The 25545-nt window shown below is 54.7% G+C and overlaps 1 protein-coding gene across 11 annotated transcripts in view; it reads right to left on the reverse strand.

Annotated features, from left to right (window-relative positions):
* CACNA1C (calcium voltage-gated channel subunit alpha1 C) overlaps positions 1-25545 on the reverse strand; it is a 462295-nt gene that overhangs the window by 140102 nt on the left and 296648 nt on the right. For all 11 annotated transcript variants that reach the window (XM_012539272.3, XM_049694801.1, XM_012539283.3 and 8 more), the window contains exons 6-7: positions 13491-13649; positions 6781-6977 (exon numbers count right to left, since the gene is read on the reverse strand). In XM_012539272.3, coding sequence (XP_012394726.1) covers positions 6781-6977; positions 13491-13649 — 356 coding nt within the window. The remainder of the gene's footprint in view (positions 1-6780; positions 6978-13490; positions 13650-25545) is intronic.

Raw genomic sequence — 25545 nt, forward strand, 5'->3', positions numbered from 1 at the left:
CTCCTTCCTGATCCAAGGCTGCCGAGGAACCCACGCAGGGCCATCCAGAGACGGGCTCGCTCCCAGTGCCAAGGCCACCCTTGCGAAACTGCCCCAGAGCCGGGCAGACGGGGATGGGGAGGGAGGGCTGGTGCCTCTGCAGCCTCCTTGGGGGAGATCTCCCCTGGCTGCTTCCTTGTGCCCCACATTTTTTTTTTTTGTGGTGCGCGGGCCTCTCACCATTGTGGCCTCTCCCGTCGCGGAGCACAGGCTCTGGATGCGCAGGCTCAGTGGCCATGGCTCACGGGCCCAGCCGCTCTGCGGCATGTGGGATCTTCCCGGACCAGAGCACAAACCCGTGTCCCCCGCATCGGCAGGCGAACTCTCAACCACTGCGCCACCAGGGAAGCCCCCTCGTGCCCTACATTTTGTGAACATTTAAGCTCATGGAAAGTGCAGTCCTCCAGGTCACACATCTCTGATGACTCAAGGAACCCATGAGCCTCAGCGGCTTCCTGGGCCCCTATTTAGTTGAGTGTCCTTTCCTCTGGGCCACAGGCAAGGGGTGAGGCGTCCAGCAGCACTAGGACCTCCAATGGATGGAGCTACAGACCTCCTGACCCCCAGATACCCACCCCACAGCCAGCCTCATGGAACCTCGTGACCCCTAGATAACCTCAGGACCTGCGGACACCCCATGAAGAGCCAGGGTCACGTCCAGGGGACGCATGGCCTCCACCTGTCCTTGTCCAACTCTTTGGTCTCCTCCGAGACTGTGGGCTGGTCTCTCCGAGGGTCAACTTTGGGGGCTGCAGGTGCAGGGTGGTGGGTGGAGGACAGACGAGAGGTGAATGAGCTCCTGGGGGTCCTAGGCCCCCTGCCTTGCGGCCCATGAGCAGCCAGAGGGGCCTCTGGGCCTGCCGGCCCTGGCTTTGTACCTCCCTCCACGACCCCGTTTGCTCTGGGCCCCCTGCCCCAGGCAGCCTGGGCACCAGCGCGTGTGCGGGCGGCTCTGAAGTAGGGCAGCGCCAGAGCGGGGAGACGGATGGCTTCACTCAGCCCGAATGGAGCTATTAAGAAGAGAAGCATCAATAAAGGCGTATTTTAAAAAAGTGACCCAGATTGCTGACACTGTTATTTAGAGGTGAAAAAGGACAGGTCTTCTCAGAGCACTGAAGCCAGACGTTTCTCAGGCCCCTACGGGGAAGGGGCGCGGAGAGGCACCCCAGGGCCTGCCGCCTGCAGCCCCTCGGCCCCCGGGCCAGCACCTCACAGGGTGACCCAGCCTTCGCTGGAACACACGCCTTACTCTCTCCCCACATCTAATTCCCAGAGGGGACCACAGCCTCGAGCCTCCAAATCCAACATGCATGTTTCCCCGAGAAGAAAATTCAGGAGGAACGATGGCTCCGGCCCCACTGCCTCGGGGTCTCCCTCCATTCCAGCCGGTTCCCAGGGGCTTTCACGTCTGGTGCTTCCCCCTCTAAGGGCTGGGCACCGCGGGTCCCCAAAGGCTGAGCAGTTTGAGGGGCGCGGGAGGCTGTCACCTGCCGTCAAAGGCAGGACGTGCAGCCTGTGGAAGTCACGGCGCGTTACGGGGACTGTGCTCAGGGGGCAGGATCTGCTCTGTCCGGAAAGCCAGTGCCCTGGGCGATGGCCCAATGAACCCCTGACCTTTGTCACCTTGCCCGCGTGACATGGGGTCCACCCACAGTCGCAGGGGCGGCAACAGGTTGCAAACAGTCTCGCCCGACACCTCCTGACCCTGATCACGGCAGCAGGAAGGCCCGGATCTTGTGGGAGACGCCAGCAGGCCCACCGCCAGGGAGGCCAACAAGGCAGCTCGCCCCGGACTCGGCTGGGACCCTGCAAGGAGCGGAGGCCCCGTGGACGCCTGTGCCCCGACGCTGTTGTCGCGGGTGGGCCTCCGGCACGTGCTGAGGCCACTGGGTGCCGGGCTGATTCCTGGGTCTGTTAGGAGCCCAAAGCACCGTCTCTCCAGCCAAACTGTACAAAGCTGGCTTCTCCTTCTCTTCTGCTCCCCACCAGCTGAAGTCCAGCGACACCCCACCTCCTCCGACAAGCTCTCCCTGCTCTCGCCGAGCCCTGCGTGGGACCCACGTGTCTCTGGGTCCCCATCTCTCCAATTACACCCAAACTCCTCGAGCGCGGGCCTGGGGACCTTGTAAGTGCTCACGAAATGTTCAATTGAATTACCGAGGAGTAAGGACTTGCCTAATGCCAGCGAAATGAATAAAACTAAACCTAGTAAGTAAATAAATAATAGCTTTGAGAGATGCAAAGTCCCCTTCTTCAAATGCTTATAAACCACGGGTTTATTGTTTAGGTAACAGATGCTCTGTGTAAAGCGCTGTGGGCGCTAAGTGGTAACGCTCTAGCTCGGGCAGATTCAGGGTTCAGGACCAGGGGGTCCTGAGGAGACCTAGCACCTTCTCTACCTGATCCCCATTCAAGAGCCCAGGACGCTGTCTTTGGGTTATTGGAGGGTTTTTCATTTCCAATGACTATTAGGTCCCCAGGAGGACTCAGCCCCACCAGCCCTGCTAGCTGGACGCCTGCAGAGGCTCATTTCCCTTGTCTGTAGTGAGAAGAGGTGCAGATGGAACAGGAGAAAATAGGCTAATGCACCTGAATCTCTGCTCGGATGCAGAAGGCCTTCGTCATAGACGAGGGATACTTCGGCAGCACCGAGACCGGAGATCAGTGGCTGTGGTGTGTATGTGTGAGTGTGTGTGAGCGTGTGTGCACGCGTGTGTTTACAAGGAATGTCCTCCCACACGGGCGAGTGCGGAGCTGACGACTGACTTGCGCAAAGTTTCAACCTTAGATTTTCATTCCCCAGGTCTCCTGCTGAACCAAACTCAGGCAGGTACGACAGAAGATGCATCTTTCTTTTGTATGATTTCTCATGAAGTATTCTTCCTAATCTTGTTTTAAGCTGAATTTCTAATTTTTAAGAACAAGCGGAAGAGCTGGTCATGGAGAGACCAACTGGGGAAAACGGGAGGTGTCAGAAAGAGGGGGCCCGGGTGTCAGTGGAGGAGGTGACCCCAGGACGCAGGCCAGAGGGCTGCCCTGTGCCACACGGGATACAGCATCCCAGGGGCCCCAGGTCAGAGGGCATCGTGGGCAGAGTCAACAGAATCCTCCTGATGGACGGTGGGTGAGGCACCGAGATTCCTAAAGCACTGGGTGCCTGAACCCCCGGTGGGAGCCCCCTTGCCGGCCGCCCTCCCCCCAGGTCAGGGCCACGCTGCTGTCCCCACAAGCAGGGGCCACCCGAGGCAGGTAGGAAGTCAGCGATGAGCAGACCCCAGCGCACGCTGCTGTGACCTGGCTACACGTGGAGAGGGTGCTCAGATTTCACGTGGACCCCAGCTCTTGGGCCGCATCTGAGAACCTACAGATTGTCTCGGTTCAGGAAACCCGAGCCCCAAACACAAAAGAAAGCAGCCTGGAGTGACACGCCACCGGGTGGGGCAAAACACACCGAGAGGAGACCTGGAGACGTGGCATCCCTGGGGGACGGTCCGACGGGGCTTCCCTCTCTCACAACTGCTCCCAGAGGCAGCCCACACCTTTCACCCCATCACTTTCCCCGCTATTCTTAAGAGGTGTGGACATTCTGAGAGTAAGCGGACAGGCTTTGGCTTCAGAAGCCATTTCCCAAGGAACTCCCACCCCCAAGGCCCCGCTCTGGCTTGGTCTCCAAATCCCCGTGTGCCCCCGCCCCGTCACCCGCAGACTCCTGGAACGGGCCATGGGGAAGGCAAGCGCAGGGCTGCCCGGGAGCCCGTCCCAGCGGGCGGTGTGAACAACTGAGGAATCGCCCAAGCACTACTGCCCAGGCTTGTCGTGCTGGCCGGCCACGAACCCTTCCGAGTCAGGAGCGCGAGATGGGCTGACGGATTCACACTCAAGGCCACCCCAGGAGGAGCTGGGGGCCTGCCAACCGTCCCCCCACCCCGAGCCAGCTTCAGCGCTTCGGTGCTCCAGTGGGCTGTCAGCTCCCCAGGGATGTCTATCCAGCCGGTGGGTCCAGTCTCTGCGACACCTGGAGCCGTGGCTGCCCGTCCCCACGTCCTGCAGACCTGCCCCCGGGACTCAGGGGGGAACGCGTTCCTCCGAGTGGAGGACCCTGGGCCCACCCTCCACAGAAGCCGTCTCCCTAGCCGGGTTCAAGCCAGTGGCACCAAAGCAGCGCCGTGCGATTGGGAACGTTAGGCTGCAGGGGACTCGAGCTCTAGCTGGACTCTCCCGGGAGCCTTTGCAGGTGCAGGTGCTGGGGCCGGACTCTCAGCGTCTGGTCCCACGGCTGGGGACGGGGGGAGCGTGGGCCCCTCCCTGCGTAGAAAGTTCCGTGTTTTACACGAAAGCACATGGAGGTGTGAGAGTCTCGGGGTTTGGAGGAGAAATCCTGAAGGCGAGGAAGGCGCAGGGGGAGGGAAGAAGGAAGGAGGAGGAGAGGCGAGAGAAGTGGGAGCCGGCAGAACAGTATGCAGGCAGGCGCTGCGGGCTGGGCGGGGCTTTCCTCGAGAACACCCGCCAGGACGCTCCGTTTCAGCGTCGGGTGTGTGTGTGTGTGTGTGTGTGTGTGTGTGTGTGTGTGTAGGTGCACATGCGTGAACACGTGTGTGCCCACACATACACACACGCGCACACAGCTCGGCCATTTAGGGAAGGTCAGGGCGAGGCTGTCCCCTGGGCCTGGGACTGCCCGCCACCTCAGACACTCCCTACTCCCGGCCCAAGCTCGTCACCCACCCACCACCTGCAGGGGGAAAAGCACAACACAGCTGCTGAAAATTGCTGGTTGCCACGCGTGCTCCTTCGCAGCCCCCATGCTGGCTGTCACCGTGACAGCGCCTCCTTGGGTCACATCTGGCTGGTGGGGCGAGAGGGAGGGAGGGATGAAGGAGGATCCCAAAAATACACCAGGGACAGCAGCAAAGTAAATTATACCTATTCCCCTAGCCCCACACCCACCCACCCACTGCCACCCTGCCCTCAACTGGATGCTATGGGAGGCGTTTCCATAGCAACTTGAGGCGCGGGTTTGAAGCTCATGTGATGAGGCCCCAAAGCCCAGTTCCACACAGTCATGTGTTCTGTGCTGTCCGTTTGCAGAAGGATGTCTCTGTCCTTGGCTGGCCAGAGGGACTCACCCAAGATAGAAGGACCAGTTAGGGCTGCTTTTGAATTTGATCTGCTTTACTAAACGAAATTAAATTTGCCCAGGTAGAGTAAGCTCAACGCCCTTTTTCTCACAGATTATTCAAAACCAAGTTCTCATTGAGGATGAGCCTGGGAGATGGGCTCCAGCGTTCCACCTCAGTTTGAGGGAGGAGTGATTAGACACTGTGCCTTTTTGGAAAGTGTCACAGTGTGGCCACTCTCTGGGGCTCTAGCGGCACTGTGTTGTTCACTTTAGGTCTAGTCAGCTTGCCTGCACTGAGCTGGATGTTACTGTGTCTGAGTCCCGAGGACTGGGCACCCCCGGCAAGCAAGGAATGCTCAATACTGTCTGCGGGGCACAAGGCACGAGGGCGAGTTTCAGCTGGTCCTGCACAGAGACGTACACATTTCACGGCAGCGCTGGGTCTCAGCCTGCCGACCCTATCCCAGAAACTGGGAGAAGAGGGCTTTTGAATTGTTGAAAAACAATTTAGAAGCTTCAATGCCCAGAACGCGCAAAGCATCTCCGAGCCGTTCCAGGACTCCTCCTGGTCCGGGAGGAGGTCCATACCTCTCCTGGCACTAGTTCTTCCCAGTCTGGCAGCTCGGCTTGCTGGGAAGGCATCCACAACCCCCTCCCTCCCAAGCAGCCTCTGAGACCGTTTCCAGGACGGCCAAATCCATCCGACTGCTTGCAAAGCTCTGGGTGCGATGGTATTTTCAAGCCTGGCAACAAGCATTTTCCACCCAAATGCTGGAGCACAGCACCGGGCTCTAGCAAGTCAGTTCTCACGTGGAAGCAGGAGATACTACAAAGAATTACATTTTCTGGAGTTTTTACAAATAATGGACTTGACTCTGCCAGAATGGAGAAGGACCAAGTATGACGTGTTGCTTACGGGGCAGAGGCTGTGTGAACACCTGGCAAAGCAGTGCTGGCTGCTGGATGATAAAAGGAGCATCTTTAAGGTGAAAGGAGACTTGCTGCTGAGTGGCTGGCACTCGAGAAGTGGCATTTCTGAACAAGCATCGCATAACCAGCGGAGCGCTTTGTCAGCAGTGAAAAGGATGGCAATGCATTTGTCTGATGGACTATTCTGATATAACGAGGTAAGCTTAACACGGGAAATAGAAACATGATAGCATGCCACGATGCCACACGAGTCAATAAAAGTGGTTTCTTCTTAGAAGACCAGGCCTGGGTTTTCTCTTTAGCCCTAGGAATTGAACTCTGTGCCCTTCGGCTCTCTTTGGGGGGCAGAGGCAGGACACGGATGGGAACAGGAGCCCTACAAGGGAGCAGGAGCTGCGGACCCTGGGGTCGGGACCGGCCGTGTCCCCACGGGGCTGCGAGCCAGCGTTTCTCACTATGGAGGACAAAGGAAAGGTGACACTTGTCTTGGGCTGGTGGGCAGAGAGAGACTCATTAGGGTGAGAGCCTCAGGCTTTGTTTCTCAGGCAAGACCTAGAAGAAATCGAAGGCCCCCATCGGCCGTCCCACCCCGGTGTGCGTGTGACCACATCACGGGAAGACGGAGAAGGTGGACGTCAAGGAGAAGCCGGCAGTCTGCGGGCTCCCCGCCCCTGCCCGTTCCCAGCACGTACCCAGTAGAGGACGTCGGTCCAGCCCTCCATGGTGATGCACTGGAACACGGTCAGCATGGCGAAGGCAAAGTTGTCGAAGTTGGTGATGCCGTGCTTGGGCCCATCCCAGCCCGGCTTGCACACCGTGCCATTCTGGCACTGCCGGCCGTGGCCCGTCTCCAGGGCACAGGGGGAGGGGTCGTCTTCTGCTGGGACATCTCAAATGGCCGGGGGAGAAGAGAAGGAAGCAGGGGGTGGGGGGAGAGGGACGGGCAGAGAAAGAAGAGAGAAGTTAGAGAGAAAAGTGATGGGCGAGGCTGGCGGGACAGCAAACGACCCAGCGGCAACAAAGCAGAACACAGTTACATCAATGCCCCAAACACGAAGTGAATGACACAGGCACGAGGTATTCATTGTGTGCGGTCATCAACTTAGAAGGTCACTGCTTTCAGCTAATTGTTGCAAAACAGTTTTTTAACCTCAGTCATTGGTTTCAAAGACAGGAGGGCTGTTGGCTGTCAAATGGGCAATGAAAACATAACTACGATGCAACCACTCTGAGTATAAAACACCCTGGAACGTGGTAGTGAGTCCTCGTCTTCTTTTTTTGGTGGTTAAGTATCTGCAGAAACTTCCGCTGGAATGCCAGCGTCTAGGGCGAGGGCATTGTTGATTGGAAGGTTCTTTCACGTAATTGGCCAGAGATCCCGCCCAGTGATATTTTCTGACTCCACATGGGTCCGTGACATATTACGTGATGCTTTACCAGGGATGCAAGTCACTTTGCAGTGGACGCCTTCTTGATGAAGGAAGGAAAATAAATTCTGATGGCGGGAAAAGTACCTACTGCAGAGCTTTATCCCAGCCCCCGCGAACAAACGCCACTGCGGTATTTTGTGCGTGTTGCGTGCAAACTTGTGGACCGCCCTTTTCTCCAGCATTAGGACCTTTCGGAAGAGAAGACCTGCCTTGACCTCTAATCAGGACAGAGCGGCGTGGGGGACGGGGAGGGCGCTCCCCAGGTATGCAGCGCTTTTGGCTTTTTCAAGAAACAGCATAACATACCCCACGGCCGCAGGCTGTGCTCGGGCCAGGAAGAGCTGCTAGGAAGTTAGTGAGTTAAGATATTTGTCGTGCAGAGATCATTGGTAAATTGAACTAAGACTTGGCTGAGTTAAGAATTTCCATTCTGGTAAAATACTGAGAGTCCTGTCCCAGCTGCGGGAGGTGACAACGTGGAATTCACTCAAGTTTGTGAAATTTAGGACATCGTCTTATGCGCCTTTGTAGGAAGAAACAGTAGTAAACAGAATGGACCCCGGTTCTAACAAGCAGATGACTGCCTCCGACTTCAGTGAAGACGTGCCCCCGAGAGAGAATTTGTTTGTCGCCCCTCGTTTGGGGATTCCAGGCCACCAGGGTCCTCTCTGGCTTCAAACGTACCCAAGCAGTCACGGGGTGAGGACCACGGGCTGTTTCTCAGTTTGTGGCTTCAAATCGCAGCTGTCCAGGAGGGAGACAGCAGAGGAATATTAATCCTTAACTAAGGGGTGACTCTTAGGGAGGTGGACTGAGCTGAGTGGCTGGGGCACATGCTGACTTGTGTCCTCTTGGCTTTTCCCTTTCTCTCTCTTGTTTTTAAATTAATTAATTTTTCCTACATCTTTATTGGGGTATAGTTGCTTTACAGTGGTGTGTTCGTTTCTGTTTTATAACAAAGTGAATCAGTTATACATATACATATGTTCCCATATCTCCTCCCTCTCGCTTCTTTTTTTTTTAAATAAATTAATTTTATTTATATATTTTTGGCTGCACTGGGTCGTTGTTGTGGAGCACAGGCTTTCTCTAGTTGCGGCGAGCGGGGGCTACTCTTCGTTGCGGTGCACGGGCTTCTCATTGCGGTGGCTCCTCTTGTTGTGGAGCACAGGAGCATGGGGTCAGTAGTTGTGGTGCCCGGGCTCAGTAGTTGTGGCACACGGGCTCAGTAGTTGTGGCTCGCGGGCTCTAGAGCGCAGGCTCAGTAGTTGTGGCCCACGGGCTTAGTTGCTCCGCGGCATGTGGGATCTTCCCGGACCAGGGCTCGAACCCGTGTCCCCTGCACTGGCAGGCGGATTCCTAACCACTGCGCCACCAGGGAAGTCCCTCTCTCTCTTTTCAACAGCTTCACCGAAATATAATTTACATGCCGTACAATTCATCAGTGAACACGGACAGCTCAGTTATTTTTAGTAAATTTATAGAGTTCTCCAGCCATTGCCACAATGCATTTGGAAACGCTTCCGTCGCCCCAGATTCCCGAGGCCCTTCTCCCCTCCAGCCCTGGCAGCCACACCTGCTGTCTGTCTACAGATCTGCCTGCCTAGGAATCTCGTATCGACAGAATCACACACGAGGTGGCTTTTTCCACGTAGCGTCGTGTTTCGAGATCTGTTCCTTTGCACGGCCGTACATATTGCTGTGCGTTTACCTGCTCGCCCGCTGATGGACAGCTGGCCTGCTTCCAGGCGGGGGCCATTGTGAGCAGCTCGGCTTCTGGCCTGTTCCTGGCCTGGTGCTTTAGGTTGTGTGTCTGTGTGATGACCAAGGCGCTCCCTGGTCCCTGAACTGTAAGGGGACAACAGTGTCCCCATCATTTCCTACTCTGGGGTCTAACCCCCAGGAGGCCTCCATTCACGTAATGGAACTCCAGTCATAGTTTTTTGTGACTTTTGACATTTTGAAATCTTAGGAGATTTGGATGTGAGGTTAAGGAATGGGAGGCTATAGAAGGATGGAACCTGAAGAGTGAATCTCAGACCTAACAATACATAAGAAAGTGGAAAACAAGCACTTAAAAATTGAGAGTAGGTGGACTGGAAAGCCAAGAACCAAACAGGTCATAAATTCTGCTGGGTCTCACTTGCCTAGTGACCCGCTTTCTAGAATGATGTGTTCAGTCACTGTGACAAAAGTGCTGGGATGACGAAAGATGAGACAAAAGAGAAGGTGAACAAAATAGAGGGAAGCTTGTGTTTCTTTTTCTCCGGCCTTGCTTTCTAGTGCAATAAAGGTGTTGCTTATCTCTGCACTATGACTGCTAATCTGATAGTTTCCCCTGCATCTCAATTCCTGAAAACAGGCAGAAGTGAGGAAAAGGTGAAGGCTGCCAAACGGAGTCCTGAGTGTCCTCAAGGAAGGGAAACGTATTTGAGGGCTTTACAAATGTATGTTGAGAAGAAAACGGCGTCCAGGGGACGTGATCTCGTTAATAAAGGAGAGAGGATGAGGTTCAGAAAGATGGTCTACAGGATCAAGTGCCACTCTGCTATTTTAAATCTGTCTTGAACAACAATAAAAAGAAGATTTGAGAACAATTAAGGGGTAATAATTATCTGGTAAAAATAGGTATCTATAAAAAGCACTAAAGGGAACACCCGACACATGTGAGCACGCACAAATCAGTGGGTCCCGGCGACATGCACTTGAGGGTGAGGGGAAATTAGCTTGAACGTGAAGACGTGCTGGATTCTCAGCAGAGCCATGAATTCCCAGAGAGGAAAACGGGAACACGACGTTGGAGAAACAGCCAAAGCCATACGGGCTCCCCGTTTTAAAGCAGAAAGGAAGAGAGGTGGGGTCACTCTGGAAAGTCCAAATTAAGTTTGTGGTAAAAGCATGGAGGTACAGAGGAGGAGAGAGTTTGGAAGTGCAGTTAATGCCCAACAAGAGCACGAAACCTGGGAGAGCGCCAGCGAGGGCCTCCAGGAAGAAATCACCAAAGACAAAACCAATTACTTTTTTAGGCCCCAACTTTAAGGAGTGAATAGACTGAAAGTGATTTCACTTCTGGGTTTCAGCCAACCAGTTCTCTGCCAGTCTCAGGGGTAATTACTGTGCTTGGGAGAGCCATGCAGAGTGACCTGGCTCGGACTGCGACCAAACAGATGGGACGGCCAGAAACAAAAAGGACGGACATATGGTGATGTATCTGTTGAGGAACAAGGGGGGCGCCTTGCAGATGCCTCCGGGATGGGGGGAGATCTCCTCTCCTGAGACCACATCTGCAGGGGCTGGAAGGGGCAGCCTGGAGGCAGAACAAGGGTACACCGGCAGCTCCAGGGCTTTCTGGTATGGATGTGATAGGGAGCATGGCTCAAAATCCAAGGTACCCTAAAATCTACAAGTTCACAAAATAATCCCAAAGTGTAAAAATAATCTGACGTAAATTCCATAAAAAAACCAAGACGAGGACTCACAAGCGCTTTTGCATAATCTAAGTTTGCAGAAAAATAGAGGAATTCACTCCAAAGTCTAAAATTAAAAAAAGACACCCATTCCAAAGGTGATGCAAACGTCTCCAGAACGCGTGGGGAGTGGTTTCAAAGATACGCTCCGGCTGTGCTGAGTGCGTCCGATTCCTGTACACATCCCTCTTTGTCAGCGTTGATCAGTGTGTAGATGGAAGGGGCCCCCATGACACGAGAGGGTCCCTGGACGGCCATCAGACGCGGTTCAGATGCAGGCAGTGAGTGAGCGCCTGAGTGCAGGGTGCTGGGTGGAATGGCCTCTGCAGCGTGTCCTGGGCACCCTTCCCGCGGGGCTGACGGGGCTCCTCTCTCGGGAGCGCGTCCCCGGGGTCTGCCCTCGGGCACCCTGTCTCCCCGGGCGATGGTGTTTCCACGATGGGGCCCAATTCTCTTCCGAACCTGGTGGGGTGGGGTCGGGGGGAGGTGAACCCATCACATAAATAACCAGGCTTTTTCCGGGAGGAATCAGGAGGTGTCTCAGGTGCGTTTCCTGGTCTGCTTGCCCTCAGGGATGGACAGTAGCGTGTTCCCAGATTGGCCATCCACTCGGCCAGGCCAGTTCTGCTCTGTCTCTTGAGAGCACGGAGGCCGCGGAAGGTGTTGGCAGGCCTGCGGCAGCCTTTCCTCCAGCCACCCCCGTCTGGCACAGAGGAGCCCCTCACCCTGTCCATCACGCCCACCGTGTTCTGGCTGTTTGAGGCCACTGAAGGCAGGACCACAAAGTCAGAGACTTCCAGGCGGTGCGGGCACAGCCCCCGTAGGATCCTGCCGACCGCGGAAAAGCCACCTTGACTGCTTCCCCGTCGGATGGCAGAGACGGGGTGGTGTGGGAGCAGCTCCCGCTCAGCGAGGACAGACGCGTGGAGGCGCGGCCACGCAGCACAGAGTCTCACCGCATCTCCCCACCACACCTTGGTGCGCAGGTGAGAGCCACCGCACCGCCCATCGCCCGGCTGATGGGGCCTTTCGGACCCGGCATCCCCGCACCGGCCCGAGGAGTCTGGGTCAAACGGGTCGTTGGCCATTTCAATACAACGGCATAAATTTTAGACGTTCTGTGGTGGCTCTGAAGCAGGTCTTAGCACGAGCTCTAAGGAAGCCACACAATTAACATAAGTTTACTGTTTCTGGGCAGCTACAGGTCGAGCCCAACAAAAGGAAGGATCTGAATTAAAGGGGAGAATGTTATTCGTTGCATTATTGGGTATTTCTTTAAGCAAGGCTGGAAATCTCAGAATTTTAACTAAAGTCAAGATCTAATTCCTTCAATTTTAAAACAGTTCCTTTTTTTAACGTGACAGTTTATTTTATATAATATGACCCAAGAAATTCTCCCTACAGTGAAGAAACGGTCTCCTCTTAGACTTGCCATCAAAGAAGTAGAAACAATTGCGCGAGTCTGTGACTATAGGTTTACAATTCTGGGTTTTTGTTTTGACTGTGGCCACATGCAAACACCCGGCCAATTCGTCCAGATCACTCAGATCGGGGGATCCATTTGGTTTCCGATTATGATTCATCCACTTCACTGCCTCCTGTGTGGACGCTCTCCCCACTCCCAGGGAGGGGGGTCCAGTTTAATTTACTGCCTGGGCTGAGCGGGAGTGTGAAGCAGTGGACGCAAAGGGGAAAGAAGGTCTCGCAATGCTTCAGAGAGATGCTCCCCTTTGTGCCCTAAGGTGCCAGAAACTAGGATGAAAGATCTTGTTGTTTGGAAAAAAGTCACATAAGTCGAACATGGCTATTTTTTTTTTAAACAAGTTTTTGTGTTAAACTACTTCGTTTAAAAGCCATGTTGATCTCTATTTAAATGTTTTCTTAAAGGTCCAGCTGAGACTTCAGTAGCTGAAGACAGCAGTCTGTCGCATGTCGGTCAAGCCCAAAGTCCAGTCCTACCGGCGAGAGCCCAGCGAGTAGCACGGCTCGTTGAATGCGCTGATTTAAGGAAGGGACGCAGAGAGAGTGTGTCAGAGAGGACGGGCCGGCGGATGCCCGAGGTACAGACACACCTCCTGGAGGAAAAGGAGTTTTCCTGCTGGCCGTCCTCCCCTCCTGGACTGGGGGCCCCGGACGGGAGGCAGAGACACCGAGACGGACGACCCAGGGCTGTGACGGGAGACCCACCAGCTGAGGGCGAGGCCTCCCCCCGAGGGCACTTTGGTGACAAGCTACACAGGGGACAAGGGGGCAGAGACATACAGTCCCCAGGTTAGCTCCGATTCTTAAAATATTCAATGTTGGCTAGGCGCCTCGTTTAATGAATGCTTAGCAGTGCCGGACAACACTCGTGTTTAGCTATTTTAACACAGACTCATTTCAGTAAAAACAAAAATTAGAACCGAGAGAAGAAAAATACAATCTCTGCCTCTCCTGGCCGTGGAAACGCAGGCGCTCGACGGCAGGGTCTCCCCGCTGGCCGGGGGTGGACGGCGCTCCCCTTACCTGCGATGCCCTCCTGGTTGTAGCAGGTCTTGTGCATCTTCCCCATGAAGAGCTCCAGCCCGATGATGGCGTAGATGATAATGACGAAGAGCACGAGCAGGGCGATGTGCAGCAGCGGCACCATGGCCTTGATGATGGAGTTCAGGACCACCTGGAGACCTGCAACGGCAAAGCGGACTCTGCGCCCACCGCTACTCGGAACTCACGCCGTCTGCCGTGACCCGCTCCCCGCCGACGGGGCCGCGCCCCAGTTCCCGGTAAGGAAACCGAGGCGCCAGGTTACTCGGTCAGAGTGACAACCCGGGGGAGCTGGATCCAGGTGGGCCTGACCCCAGACCTCCCCGGGAGCCACCTCCAGACGGAAGGACAGGAAGACGCTGTCCTTCTAAGGGCATTTCAGTTGGGGAAGGTGGAAACAGTCCTAGAGACGGACGGTGGTGACGTTGGCTTCGTGCCGCTGAACTGTGCACTTACAAGTGGTCAGATGGGACATTCTGGCTTGCATCTACTACCACAATAAATGGTTTTTCAAGTATCCAGATCCCTTCAGGGAAAAAAAAGGGTAAATAAAAAGCACTCTTTCGCAGTGGGTCTTGTCTGCACGCCCCAAGGGTCTGCAGACTTACACCACTGTCTTATGGGGAGAAGGACCCCTCAGTTATAAGCTGAACCACAAATATCAACCCAGAATGTCGCCTGTTTAAACGAGATGCTGCACACGGTCATCGTAAATGGTAGTTACCCTCAAGCCCCCAGGTCTACCCCAGGCCCCAGAAAGCCGTCCGTCAACGGGTGGGCGCTGTCTCCACGCCCCAGGAGGGAAGTGGGGGGGCGTCGGGCTCCCCTCCCTACAGCAGGGGCCTGCCTTAGACACAGCAGAGCAGGACCTCCTCCTCTGAGTCACCCCCGCGGGCCACCTTTTGTGTCTCTCACCCACCAGCCACGGACACCCTTCCACCTCTCCCGCGCTGCGGGCGTCACCCCTGCTCACCCACCGCCCTCGGCGCTGGCGAGTGAAGGCTGGGCACCCTGTCACCAGGCCCCGAGGCAGTCCCCGGGCCTTTGTGACCTGGAGGAGTGGGGTTCACAAGTCCAATTCGGAGAACTCGCCCCAGCCATTAAGCTGAGCCGGGGAGAGGAAACCAAATAAGAGAAATGCTAGAGTAATTCCACCTGTGAATTAATGCGAGCGCTGTGCCGCCTCCCAGTAGAACAAGACGCTTCAGACCCAAATGACTCGGTTAACTAGCAGGTTGTACACACACCTGGTGAGGGGTGCGGAGCCACAGAGGAAGCTACAACCCAGCCGCACAGCAACTTTTGGGGTGTCTGCTGGGGCGCTGCTCACGGGAGGAGACGGAGGTCCCCGGATCCGGCTGCCCAGACCATGAGGGGAACGCGACCAGGCCTTCAGTGCCACGTGGCAGAGAATGGGGGGGCACGGGATGGGGAGACCTCCTCCTGCCCTACAAGGCCCTGGGCGTGGGTCCACCCTGTCCCCCCGGCCCTCGCTCTCTGGACTCCTGGTCAAACAGCGTTTCTTTCAGACTCAAACGTGCCATCCTTCGACGCGGGGCCATCGTCCGCGCTGTTCCCTCGGCCTGGAACGCGTTTCCGTAATTAACGTTCCCTTCTGCTCTCAGCCCAAGCGTCCCTCCTCCGGGGACCCTTCCCCAAGCTCCCAGAGCAGAGACGTCTCCTTTCTTACATGTCTTCTTAGAATCAGTTCCTTTGCTTTGGAGCGTGAGTCTCCCTTTGGCATTACATATTCATTAAGTGGCTTTCCAACATTTATACCCGGCTCCCACGTCAGGCTGAGTTTTGTGAACGCGGAGACTGTGGGCCCTTCTGGCTGTTTTATCGCTGAGGCAGCTCTGCAAACAGACAGGCGACTTTCCCGGGCCTGCAGGCCGGGCTGCGGAGAGGCCCAGAGGAAGTCGAAGCAGCCCGTGCTTCTGTCCACCGCTGGGGGCCGTCAGAGTGGCCGCCGGACGCTCTGCTCCCTGCCATCCCCTGGGGTTGGTGGCCTCACCACGCCCCTGAGCACCAAGGCCCAATCTGGGCCCCCAGGCTCCTTCCTCCCACTGTTACCAAGTCCTGCCAATTTGCTTTTGAAGTGTTTTACACAAGTATAAATACCGTTTACTATGTAAATAATACATGCTCATTACACAGGAGAAATGCTTATTATAGAGAGATTAGAAAACACAGGGGAGCAGGAACAAGAAGAACTCGTCCGTCGTCCCACCGCCCAGAGGGGACCGCTGTGAGCCTCTCAGGGTGTAGTTTGGACACTTTGGCCCCTGGGGCCGGCTACTCGGTGAGCTGGTCTCCCTGCCGTCTGGTGTTCATGCCGCTGTTGGGGTGCTCAAGCAGAGTGTCATGTCCTTGGCGCGAGTCCTCCTCCGATGCCGTCACCCGCCTCCGCATCCAGCCTGACGGCCCCTGCCTCTGGCTCACGCCTCACTCTCCAGCCACAACCGAGCCCCCAGCTTCTTTGGCCACAGGCCTCCTCGCGTCAGCACAGGCTGTTCCCCCAGCGGACGCTGTTCCCTGCCTGACGCACGGCCCCGGCCTCGCGTCCTCTCGTCCGTGGCCCACGGCAGGGACTGTGCGTGCCGGCTGCCCTCAGGAAACCACTCCATTCAAGGATCTTCAGGAGACGCCGAGCTGTGTCATCGGGAAAAGGCCGACTCGCGGAGCAGGAAGGGCACAGGCACGGAGGGGGCTGTCAACGACCTTCACAGGATTTAACCTGCTGTTCTGGGGAAGAAGAGCTGGCAGAAGTCAGCGTAACTATGGGGATGGAGCCAGGACCCATCAGGAAGATTTAGGTTCAACACAAAGACTGTCCAAGAAACAGACCTAAGGTGGAGCAGGGTGCTCCGAGAGGTAGTGAGCTCCCCGTCCTCAGAGGGATGAGAGCAGCGACTGAATAAGCTCTTGGAGGAGGAGCCTTGGTGGGGATTCAGCCAGTGGGTGAAGGACAGCCTCGGAGCACCGAAGCCCCCAGCCCTCATCGACCTGTAATGAAGACTTACTGGGGGCAGGCGGATGACCCCAATTCCCCCAGCACAACCTGGGGAAGTAGGTACTGTCATTAACGGTATTTACAGAGGAGAAGCGCGCGTTCTAGAGAGGTTAACGCCCATGGCGTCATAGCTGCTGGCAGGGGTGGGCACAGGGCTTGGTGCTGGCCTGACTCCAGGCCCGGGGCTGCACGACTGGGCTAAACGCCTCCCGTGGGCCCTGGCCCGGGGCTCTCGGCCTCCACGATCTGCATCTGTGAAGCAGTGGCACGTGATCACGACATCTGCTGGGCAGGCGGGGGGCTCATCCTGCTGCTAGGGGGCACCCCGCGGCCTCCGAGGCCCTGGCCGCCATCCTCACCGCCGGCCCGGGTCGGCACCCCAGAGCCCCCCCGCACGTAACTGGCTCTCAAGGCCTGCGTCTCAATGGCTCCTCCTCGGGCGGGCTCACAGCTGCCCCCGAAACAGCTCCTTCTGTTCCCATTCCACTCAGAAAACACAGCGACTTCTCTGCGCCCAAGTGCTCTCCTCTGACGGGCCGGGGATGGGGTCCCCGCGGGAGCCCTGGGGCCAGGCCAGCCTGGTAGAGCAGCTGCGGGAAGGTGGCCCATGGACACGAGATCACTAAGGGCCACACCCACGGTGAGCCTGTGTTCCGGGCCCTAAATCAGGACGTGAGACCAGACAAACACACGTGGACTTACGGGGACAACAGGACAGGGTATTTCGTGCGAGAACAACGCTGGAAGATGTCGTTCTGGAAATCCGGTCTCTCATTTGCAGTCTGTGCAGGTGACCTCCTCTTAGGGGATGAAACACCCTCCCGCCCGGGAAGCCCGGCTGCCAGGTCTTCCAGGGAGAGGGGGCTCTGGGGAGTGGCTTCGCTAGATGCTGGGATTAGGGAAGGACGGAGAAAAAGCTGAGCTGGCACGCACGGCCTTTCCTCTTCTCCCTCCACGTTGTAAGGCCTGGACCACTGTCTGCATTCCTGCTGTGCTCAACTTGAGAATTCCAAGTTAGGAAAGACTTAGAGGGTCTGTGTACGTAAATCATGGTGTTTTCTCTTAGAAGATCAAGAGGAACCATCAGTTATGGAAAGCACGCCTGGCATCTTCCTTCAACAGTGTTGAGATTGGCCTGGAAACGTTGGCTGCAGGTGGTGCTGGCCCATGATGGATGCATGGCTGTGTTGAGATTGGCCTGGAAACGTTGGCTGCAGGTGGTGCTGGCCCACGACGGCTGCATGGCTGAGGGCTCTGGTTTCATCAAGGAGCATCTCGCCCAGCCCTGCTCTGGTGATGGGTTGCTCCGCTCGGGCCCCAGGGGTAGAACCGAGAAGGAGGGTGGCAATGACTCGATGAGCAGGACCCCGAGAAAAGAGGACAGTGAGACTCGTGGGGCTGAGCGGCGCATGCAGGTGTGTCTGAGGCAGAGCCGGGCTTGCATTCAACTTCCAAGTCACCTGGTGTAAAGGCGGAGGGTAACCCCAAATCAGAGGTCTTTGCAGACGTTGTTTGATTTCATTGTTCAGATTCCACGTGGACTTAGAGCTTTTTGGCTGGCGGCTACGAAGGCACATTTCATGTCCCAATGATTCGGGCTCCACGGTTCCAGCCAAGTGGTAGGAAAGCACTGAGAAGTGACCAAGGAGGCCTGACCGCAGCTCCACAGGGAGTGACACTGAGAATCGCGGAAGGGGGGTGAGTCTGGGTTCGGCCGGATGGTGGTGGGTACAAACTTCTCACCGATGGGGGCTAAGTTGGCCAGAACAGGAGGAGGACGCTGGGGCCACCGGCCTTGATGCGCGCATTTTCACTTACACACCGTCATCTGTTGAGCTATGCTCCCCGGGGTCAAACATGAATCAAAGAACCTCATAATCGGTACAGAATCTCAAACCACTTGAGTGCTTTCAAGGAAGAGAGAGGGTGTCACGAAGGCCCCCCTGTGGCCGGAGGGCGGAGCAAGGTGTCCTCGGGGCAGTGACACGTGAGCCGGAGGCCGAGGCCGAGGTGACGAGGACCTGGCCGGGTGGGCAGCAGGTGGGTCCAGCAGGGGGGCTTGTGCCTCCCCACGGAGAAGGCCGTCTGCCCGGCTGAGCAGGGACACCTGGCCCCCCACCGTCTGTCTGCCTCATGCTTCCCTGGGCTTTGTTCTGCCTCTTAGAAGAAATACCTGGAAGATCTGGGAACCCAGCCGACCGCTTCCGTGTGAATTGTGAGGAAGCCGACGTCACTTTCAGAGAAGACGACTCGGGCAGCACAGAGGAAGGCACTCCCGACGCCAGCGTCCTCGAGTGTGAGGTGGAGGTGGAGCCCCTCCTGCACCGTCCAGAGAGGAGCCGCGGGGCCCAAACGAGGAGGGTCCTGGCGTCGAGGAGGATGCCGCAGACCCAGGAAGCCCGGATGGACGGGAAGTCCCTGCAGCCTCACACCCGGAAAAGCTCTTCTAAGACAGGACGACCCCGGGCCAGATGCAGCAGCGTTTTCCCACGGAGCTGCAGCCCCACCGGCCCCTCTGCTGTCGGGGGGCCCAGCGCCCCTGCTGCTCTGGGAGGCCTCAGTCATGGGGCTGTCGCCGGAGCCGCGTCACGTCCCTCTTTGTCAGGTGCAGTCGGTAAAGCCCCAGATACAGAAAGCACTCCCGCTCACGGGTGCACGGACTACAGCTCTCTTTACCAAGGTCTGACTCTGCTTTTTCCCGGACACGGCATCGCTGCAAGGGGATCGCTCCCCAAGGGGAGCCCTCGTCTCTCCTTCCAGCAGCAGGAAACGCCCCCCGCAGAGTCCTGCCACCATGTGCCCAGGGGGGCGGCTCAATGGCAACCTTCCCCCTTGATGGCGGGCCGTCGTCACCACGCGGACGGACCGAGCTTGCAGCCTCAGAGGTGCTCACGGCTACCCGCTGGCCGACTCACGCCTTTGCCACTGACATCACTGTTCTCGACAGGCTCAACGCCACCGATTTCTCCCTTCTTTCCAAAACTCTCTCGTCCTTGTCTCCGTGACGCTCTACAATTTCAGCTCTTCCCACTGCACAGCTGGTTTTATGTCTCCCGTCTTCCCTCCCTCCCTCTGGACTTTTACTCTGGGGAATATTACAAAGACGAAAAGGATGCAGTCCCTGCCCAGGAGGGGCATCAGCTAGAGAGGAGGCAAACGTGGAGACAGCTAATCACAGAAGCGGGTGACAGTGGGCCTAAGAATGAAGCCCAGGACTTCCCTGGTGGCACAGTGGTTAAGAATCCGCCTGCCAATGCAGGGGACACGGGTTTGAGCCCTAGTCCAGGAAGATCCCACACTCTGCGGAGCAGCTAAGCCCGGGCGCCACAGCTACGGAGCTTGTGCTCTGCGGCCCACGAGCCGCAGCTATTGAGCCCACACGCCACAACTAAAGCCCGCGTGCCTAGAGCCTGTGCTCCGCAACAAGAGGAGCCCCACTCGCTGCAACTGGAGAAAGCCCACACGCAGCAACGAAAACCCAACACAGCCAAAGTTAAAAATAAATTAATTAATTAATTAAAAAAAAAAGAGAATGAAGCCCAAAGAGCCATGGATGCACAGAGGAGGGAGAGGCGGCCTTGACCTGGGAGAGCAGCAGACGGTTCCCTGAGGAGGGGGCGTGTGCGCCATCAGGCGTGAAGCTGCTCTCTGCCCCAGTTTGTCTTCCATCCTCTGTGTCTCTCTCTCTAAACTCTTTCTGTCTAAATTCTCTCTCTCAGGAAATCCATTCACTTCACTCTCTCCTAAAGGCTCAAGTCACCACCATTAGGTGAGTGTGCATTTGCAACTACACACTCTTTTGCTCTCTCTTTTTTTTTTTTGCGGCACGTGGGCCTCTCACTGTTGTGGCCTCTCCCGTTGCGGAGCACAGGCTCCGGACGCACAGGTTCAGCGGCCATGGCTCACGGGCCCAGCCGCTCCGCGGCATGTGGGATCCTCCCGGACTGGGGCACAAACCCGTGTCCCCTGCATCAGCAGGCGGACTCTCAACCACTGCGCCACCAGGGAAGCCCTGCTCTCTCTTTTGAATTCAAGCCTTGTTACTCCACAAGCTTACTGGGTCTTCCACCGGCTTGTCCTCCCAGCTCATCACACTCCAGAAACAGCCCTGAACTCGCAGCCTCCCCTTAAAACCACTCCCCACAAGGCCCCACACTTGGCAGTCGCCTGGCTTACTTCCTCAGCAAACGCAGACCGTGCTTCATCCACGGCGCCCGTCATATCTGCCCTCCCAGAGCAGCCACTGCTGTCCTCACTGTCTCCCACCTGGACTGGTGACCGCGCTTCCTGGTTCCAGTTCCCACCCACCCCAACGCATTCTGCAGCCCTGGCCCATTGCTCACCCTAAGATGTCCCTGCTCGGAAACCTGCAGTGGTCCCATCATAAAAGGCAGACTTCAAACCCCCTTCTGCTCGAGCTGAACACAGTAGGTGCTCAAAACTTGTTTGCAGAAAGAATGAAAACAGGTTACAAGCAGCAGGACAGGGGGTTCCAGCAGGAAACAGGCAGCTTCCAGGAGCAGGAAGGAGAGCAGTCTGCTGGGGGCGGGGCTTGAGGGGAGCAGCCAGGTGGCCTGCAGGGAAGGTCTGGGGACGTGAAAACCCTGTCATTGACTGAACCCAACTGGAAGGCAGAGGGGAGGCAGCCTTTGATGTAGCCCAGTGGTCAGCCCCGCAGGCCAGAGAGCACAGTGGAGAAGGTGGAGAGGGGCTACAACAGCAAATGGACAATGTGGGGCAGACAGGACGGTGAGCACGGAGTGGTCCGCTTTCTATGTGCACCATCATCGCTCTAGTAAACCAGGAGCTTCTGAGTTCTGTGAGCCAAGTCCTCTCTTAGGGAGGGTGATCAGATAAACGTCCTCTGATTATAACTCACTAGACACCTCTGGGGCCTCATCTTCCATGGTCATGCCTGACTGGAGTGAAGAAATGCATGTTGTATCAGTATGTGTGGTTGTGACCCTCATCATCATCGTCAAAAACAACAACATCATCATCACCATTAGCATATCATCATCATCATCATCACCATCACCACCACCATCATCATCATCATCATCACCATTAGCATTACCACCACCATCATCACCAGCATCACTAACATCATCACCTTTAATATCATCATCACCATCATAACTAACATCATCATCTTTAATATCATCACCACCATCACCACCATCATCACCATCATCATCACCACCACCACCATCACCAGCATCACTAACATCATCATCTTTAATATCATCACCGCCATCACCGCCATCACCACCACCATCACCATCATCACCATCACCGCCATCACCACCATCATCACCATCATCATCACCATCACCATCATCAACGTCCTCATCATCACCATCAACGTCAGGTTGAGATGACCAGTTCGTACTGGCTAGATATTGGAGGCATGATGAATCTCACAGATCACGTTTTGTGGCTTCATTTGGCTAATGAAGCAATGGACACTTTTAATGGCCTCACAGTATTAGTGGCTTTCAAGAGAAAACAGGTTTAGAGCTAGGAAGGCAGTGGTTTTCTCTTGGGTTAAGGAGTAAGCTCGTCACAGGGAGGTTCAAGGGTGCCTGATGTAGGGAGAAGAGCCCTGGCCTGGACGGCTCCTACAGTCTCAAGCTTCATTATTTTTTTGCCTGTTCTTATTAAGATGTCCTTATTCATTAGAGCTTTTCATTTATTTTTAATTTAACCTTTCCATCTTAATAAATTTCTGCGTCCCGCAAGTGCTTTGGTGAGCACTACCGGAGGGTTTTGGCCTGGGAAGGGGATGGTGGATACTCTGCTGCCTAATAAATTACCAACTGTAAGAGTAATTAAAATACCAACCTTCATGTTGAATTAATTGTTTGTATTAGCAATTTGAGTTGGAAAGAACTCAAAGGAAAAATATTAAAAAATTCGGATCCAAAGTGAACAAGAGCGATGGCAACAGCAGCTCCCACTTCCTGAGGACCCGGCATAAGCGGGGCACCGGGCGAAGTGCTCTACACATCATTTCATTGAATTCTCCAGCTATCTTGATAAAGATCAACGTGCCGAGGCTTGGGTACGACCGATGACTTGTCCAGGAGCTGGAGTTAGAAACCAAGCCAACTGACCCCTAAGCCCTCCACCCTCAGCCACCGTCCCAGCAGAAACGGCAAATGCGCCGCAGACTCTCTGACCCTGCGCCAGACAGATGCCGGTACTGATCACGGCCTCTTCCCTCTGGCCCCGGATGGGGCCTCCCAGTCTTCTCAAAAGTAAGTCTCTCACAGCGACTCTGAGCCGTGGGAAGTGACTGCATCATGATCTGCCGCCCCGTATGTGCTGCCTCCCCGCTGGTGACAAACTGTCTCTTTCTGCTACAGGAAAACTAGGATACACCTGCCAATGACGTAGATGCCTGGGTCTGCACTTCTTCTTCTGTCTTAGACATTCTGGGGAAAACAATTGTGAAATATTCATCCAGAAAAGTGTAAAAAATAAAGACGTTACGGTGTATGGTCTATCACAAAACAAAGCCATGTACCCATCACTCAGATCAAGAAACAGAACATCACCCGCTCTCTGAAGCCCCACTCATGCCCCTCCAGGTACTACGCCCCCTACAGCAAGTTAACCACTGCACTGTACTTCAATAAAAGTTAAAATGTAATCCACCACATCAGTAAACAAGATCCCGAGTCTATCAATAGATGTAGGAAGAACCCATCTCATAAATTCAGCCTTTATTCCCCAGTCCTTTACATTCTTTTCTGTATTTTCCGTTCTTTTGATTCCCTGTGCTTTATTCTCAATATTCCCCCTGACCTTGCCACAGCTCAATAATTCGGTTTTCAGCTGCGCAAAATCTTTCAATCAATTCAGTGCATTTTGTTTCTTTTCAGCCGTGCGACTTGTGGAATCTCAGTTCCCAGCCAGGGACTGAACCCGGGCCACGGAAATGAGAGCCTGGAATCCTATCCACCGGGCTGCCAGGGAATTCCCAGTTCACACTGCATTTTCATATTTGATATTGTCTTCTTCATTTCTAAAACTTACATTCGGTTCTTTTCCACATCTTCTGGTTCTCTGGAAAATTATCGACCTTGTCTTTGATCTCTTTGAATATAGTAAATACAGTTATTTTCAAGTCTATGTCTGATAATTCCAAGACCTAGATCCCCTGTGGGTCTGTTTCTATTGTCTATAGCTTCTGCTTTTCATTCATGTTACCTTGTCTCTTTGTGTACCTAGTTATTTTGTATTGTGGGTTAGGCCCTATCATTGCAAAACTGTCTTTCAAAATAATTGGAGAACGTGCTGAGGTTACCTTTCTCCAGAGAGGATGCATATGTGTCTTTGTTAGGCATCTTTTCTAAGTTTTAGAAAAGAGGAGATTTAGAACATTTTGCCCAGCGATTTCTAATCGTCCTCAGCAGGACAGTTAATCCAATGACCTCACCTGCCATGTTCAGAAAGCAAAAGGGAAGTCCCCTCATTACATGTGTTCCTACTGTCCCACCCCAGCACGAGGTCACTGGGTCTCTGAATATATGGACTTCTTTTAAAGGGTTGGGAGATCTCTGCCAGTCAAATTCTCCTCATGTCAGACCCTGGACGGGACTCCTTGGAGTGACGTTCCTGGGGACCCACTGTGTGCAGAGCGATGCGCCTGATAACAGGATTAAACAGGAGGGAGTCGTGGTCTGGTTACGGCTCCTGCCGGGTCTCACACCTCTCAGAAAGGTGTAGAAGGTGCAGCTTTGGGGAACATTGGAAAGTGTCTCCAAGATTTGGGTGGCAAATGAGATACACTCACTGTGAGCTCTCAGGTTGGATGAGTCCCTAAGACAGTCCTGATGAGAGCTCTTCAACTCTTTTCGAGACAAATACCATTATACCAGGCAACCCACAGCTCCCTCTTCCTGGCTGTCCTTGAGCTGGAGTTTAACAAAGCACCAAGCTTGTTTATTGCTGACAACTTACGGTGATGCTACGGCATGAACTAACCTTTCTATGCATGTTCTTGGGATTCCAGACTGACTTATTTGCCATTTGGCTCAAATCACTAAGGGATCAATAGGGACCTTGGCACCGATCAAATTTTCTATTAGGGAAAATCTCCAAACGTATGCTTAGTGTTTTAAAGAGATTTCAGATTGACTGGAAAAAATGCCAGGCTATTTCCTCTCCTCCACTAACAGCTGTGTGACCTTGGCAGTCATGTCACCTTCTTGGGTCTAGGTTTCAACATCTTGAAAATGAGAACATTGGATGAAGAAAGCCCACTCTGGCTCTAAAATTTGCTGGGTTGTTATTTTCTAAATAGCTTAAGAAAGATTCTAGTACCTTTCCTTCCTCCAACTACTACTGTCCCTTATCCACAATAAGTCCTCAATAAATGTGTGACAAATGAATTAATATATAACTTGTAGAATATAACAGAGCATTATATTACTTCAGAAATAATATCGTGTATAACTTATGTAACATATGTAACTTACACCTGCTAACATACTCGTCATTCACTTTGTGATTTAGAAGTCAAGTACACTTCCACTTCCAAAAGGAGGAACTGGTATCAGATGAGCCCTTTCACCATAAACATTACAAAACTGGACAAAAATAGTAGCGGCAGCTGTCTTCCAACACTGAACATAAAGTAGCTCAGGCCTGTAATCCCTGAGAGAACTGAACCTCAGAGGTGAACACAAAAACCACCCTGGTTCTCTGCAAACGGTTTCCTGACTGCAGTGCAAAGAGCAGACAGACCACTCCAGTCCCACCGGTCTGAGAATCTGGGCATCTGGCATGGCTGTGGTGGGACAGCTAGGTATACGGGGCCCCAGAAGTTTGGGTAGGTGTCCCTTGTGTGTCTATGGCCCTGCCAGAGTGGAGGGATCAAGTTAACATCTCATTAGGACCCTAGACAACCGATATGCCACAATGGGTATATCTTAGGAGACAGGACCTTCCCCTGGAGTAAGATGCCTTCTAGACCCATCCTGACAAGATGACACTGAGCTCTGACAAGATCTGAAA

This window comes from Orcinus orca, chromosome 11 (assembly GCF_937001465.1).
Source record: "Orcinus orca chromosome 11, mOrcOrc1.1, whole genome shotgun sequence".
Classification (NCBI taxonomy): Eukaryota; Metazoa; Chordata; class Mammalia; order Artiodactyla; family Delphinidae; genus Orcinus; species Orcinus orca.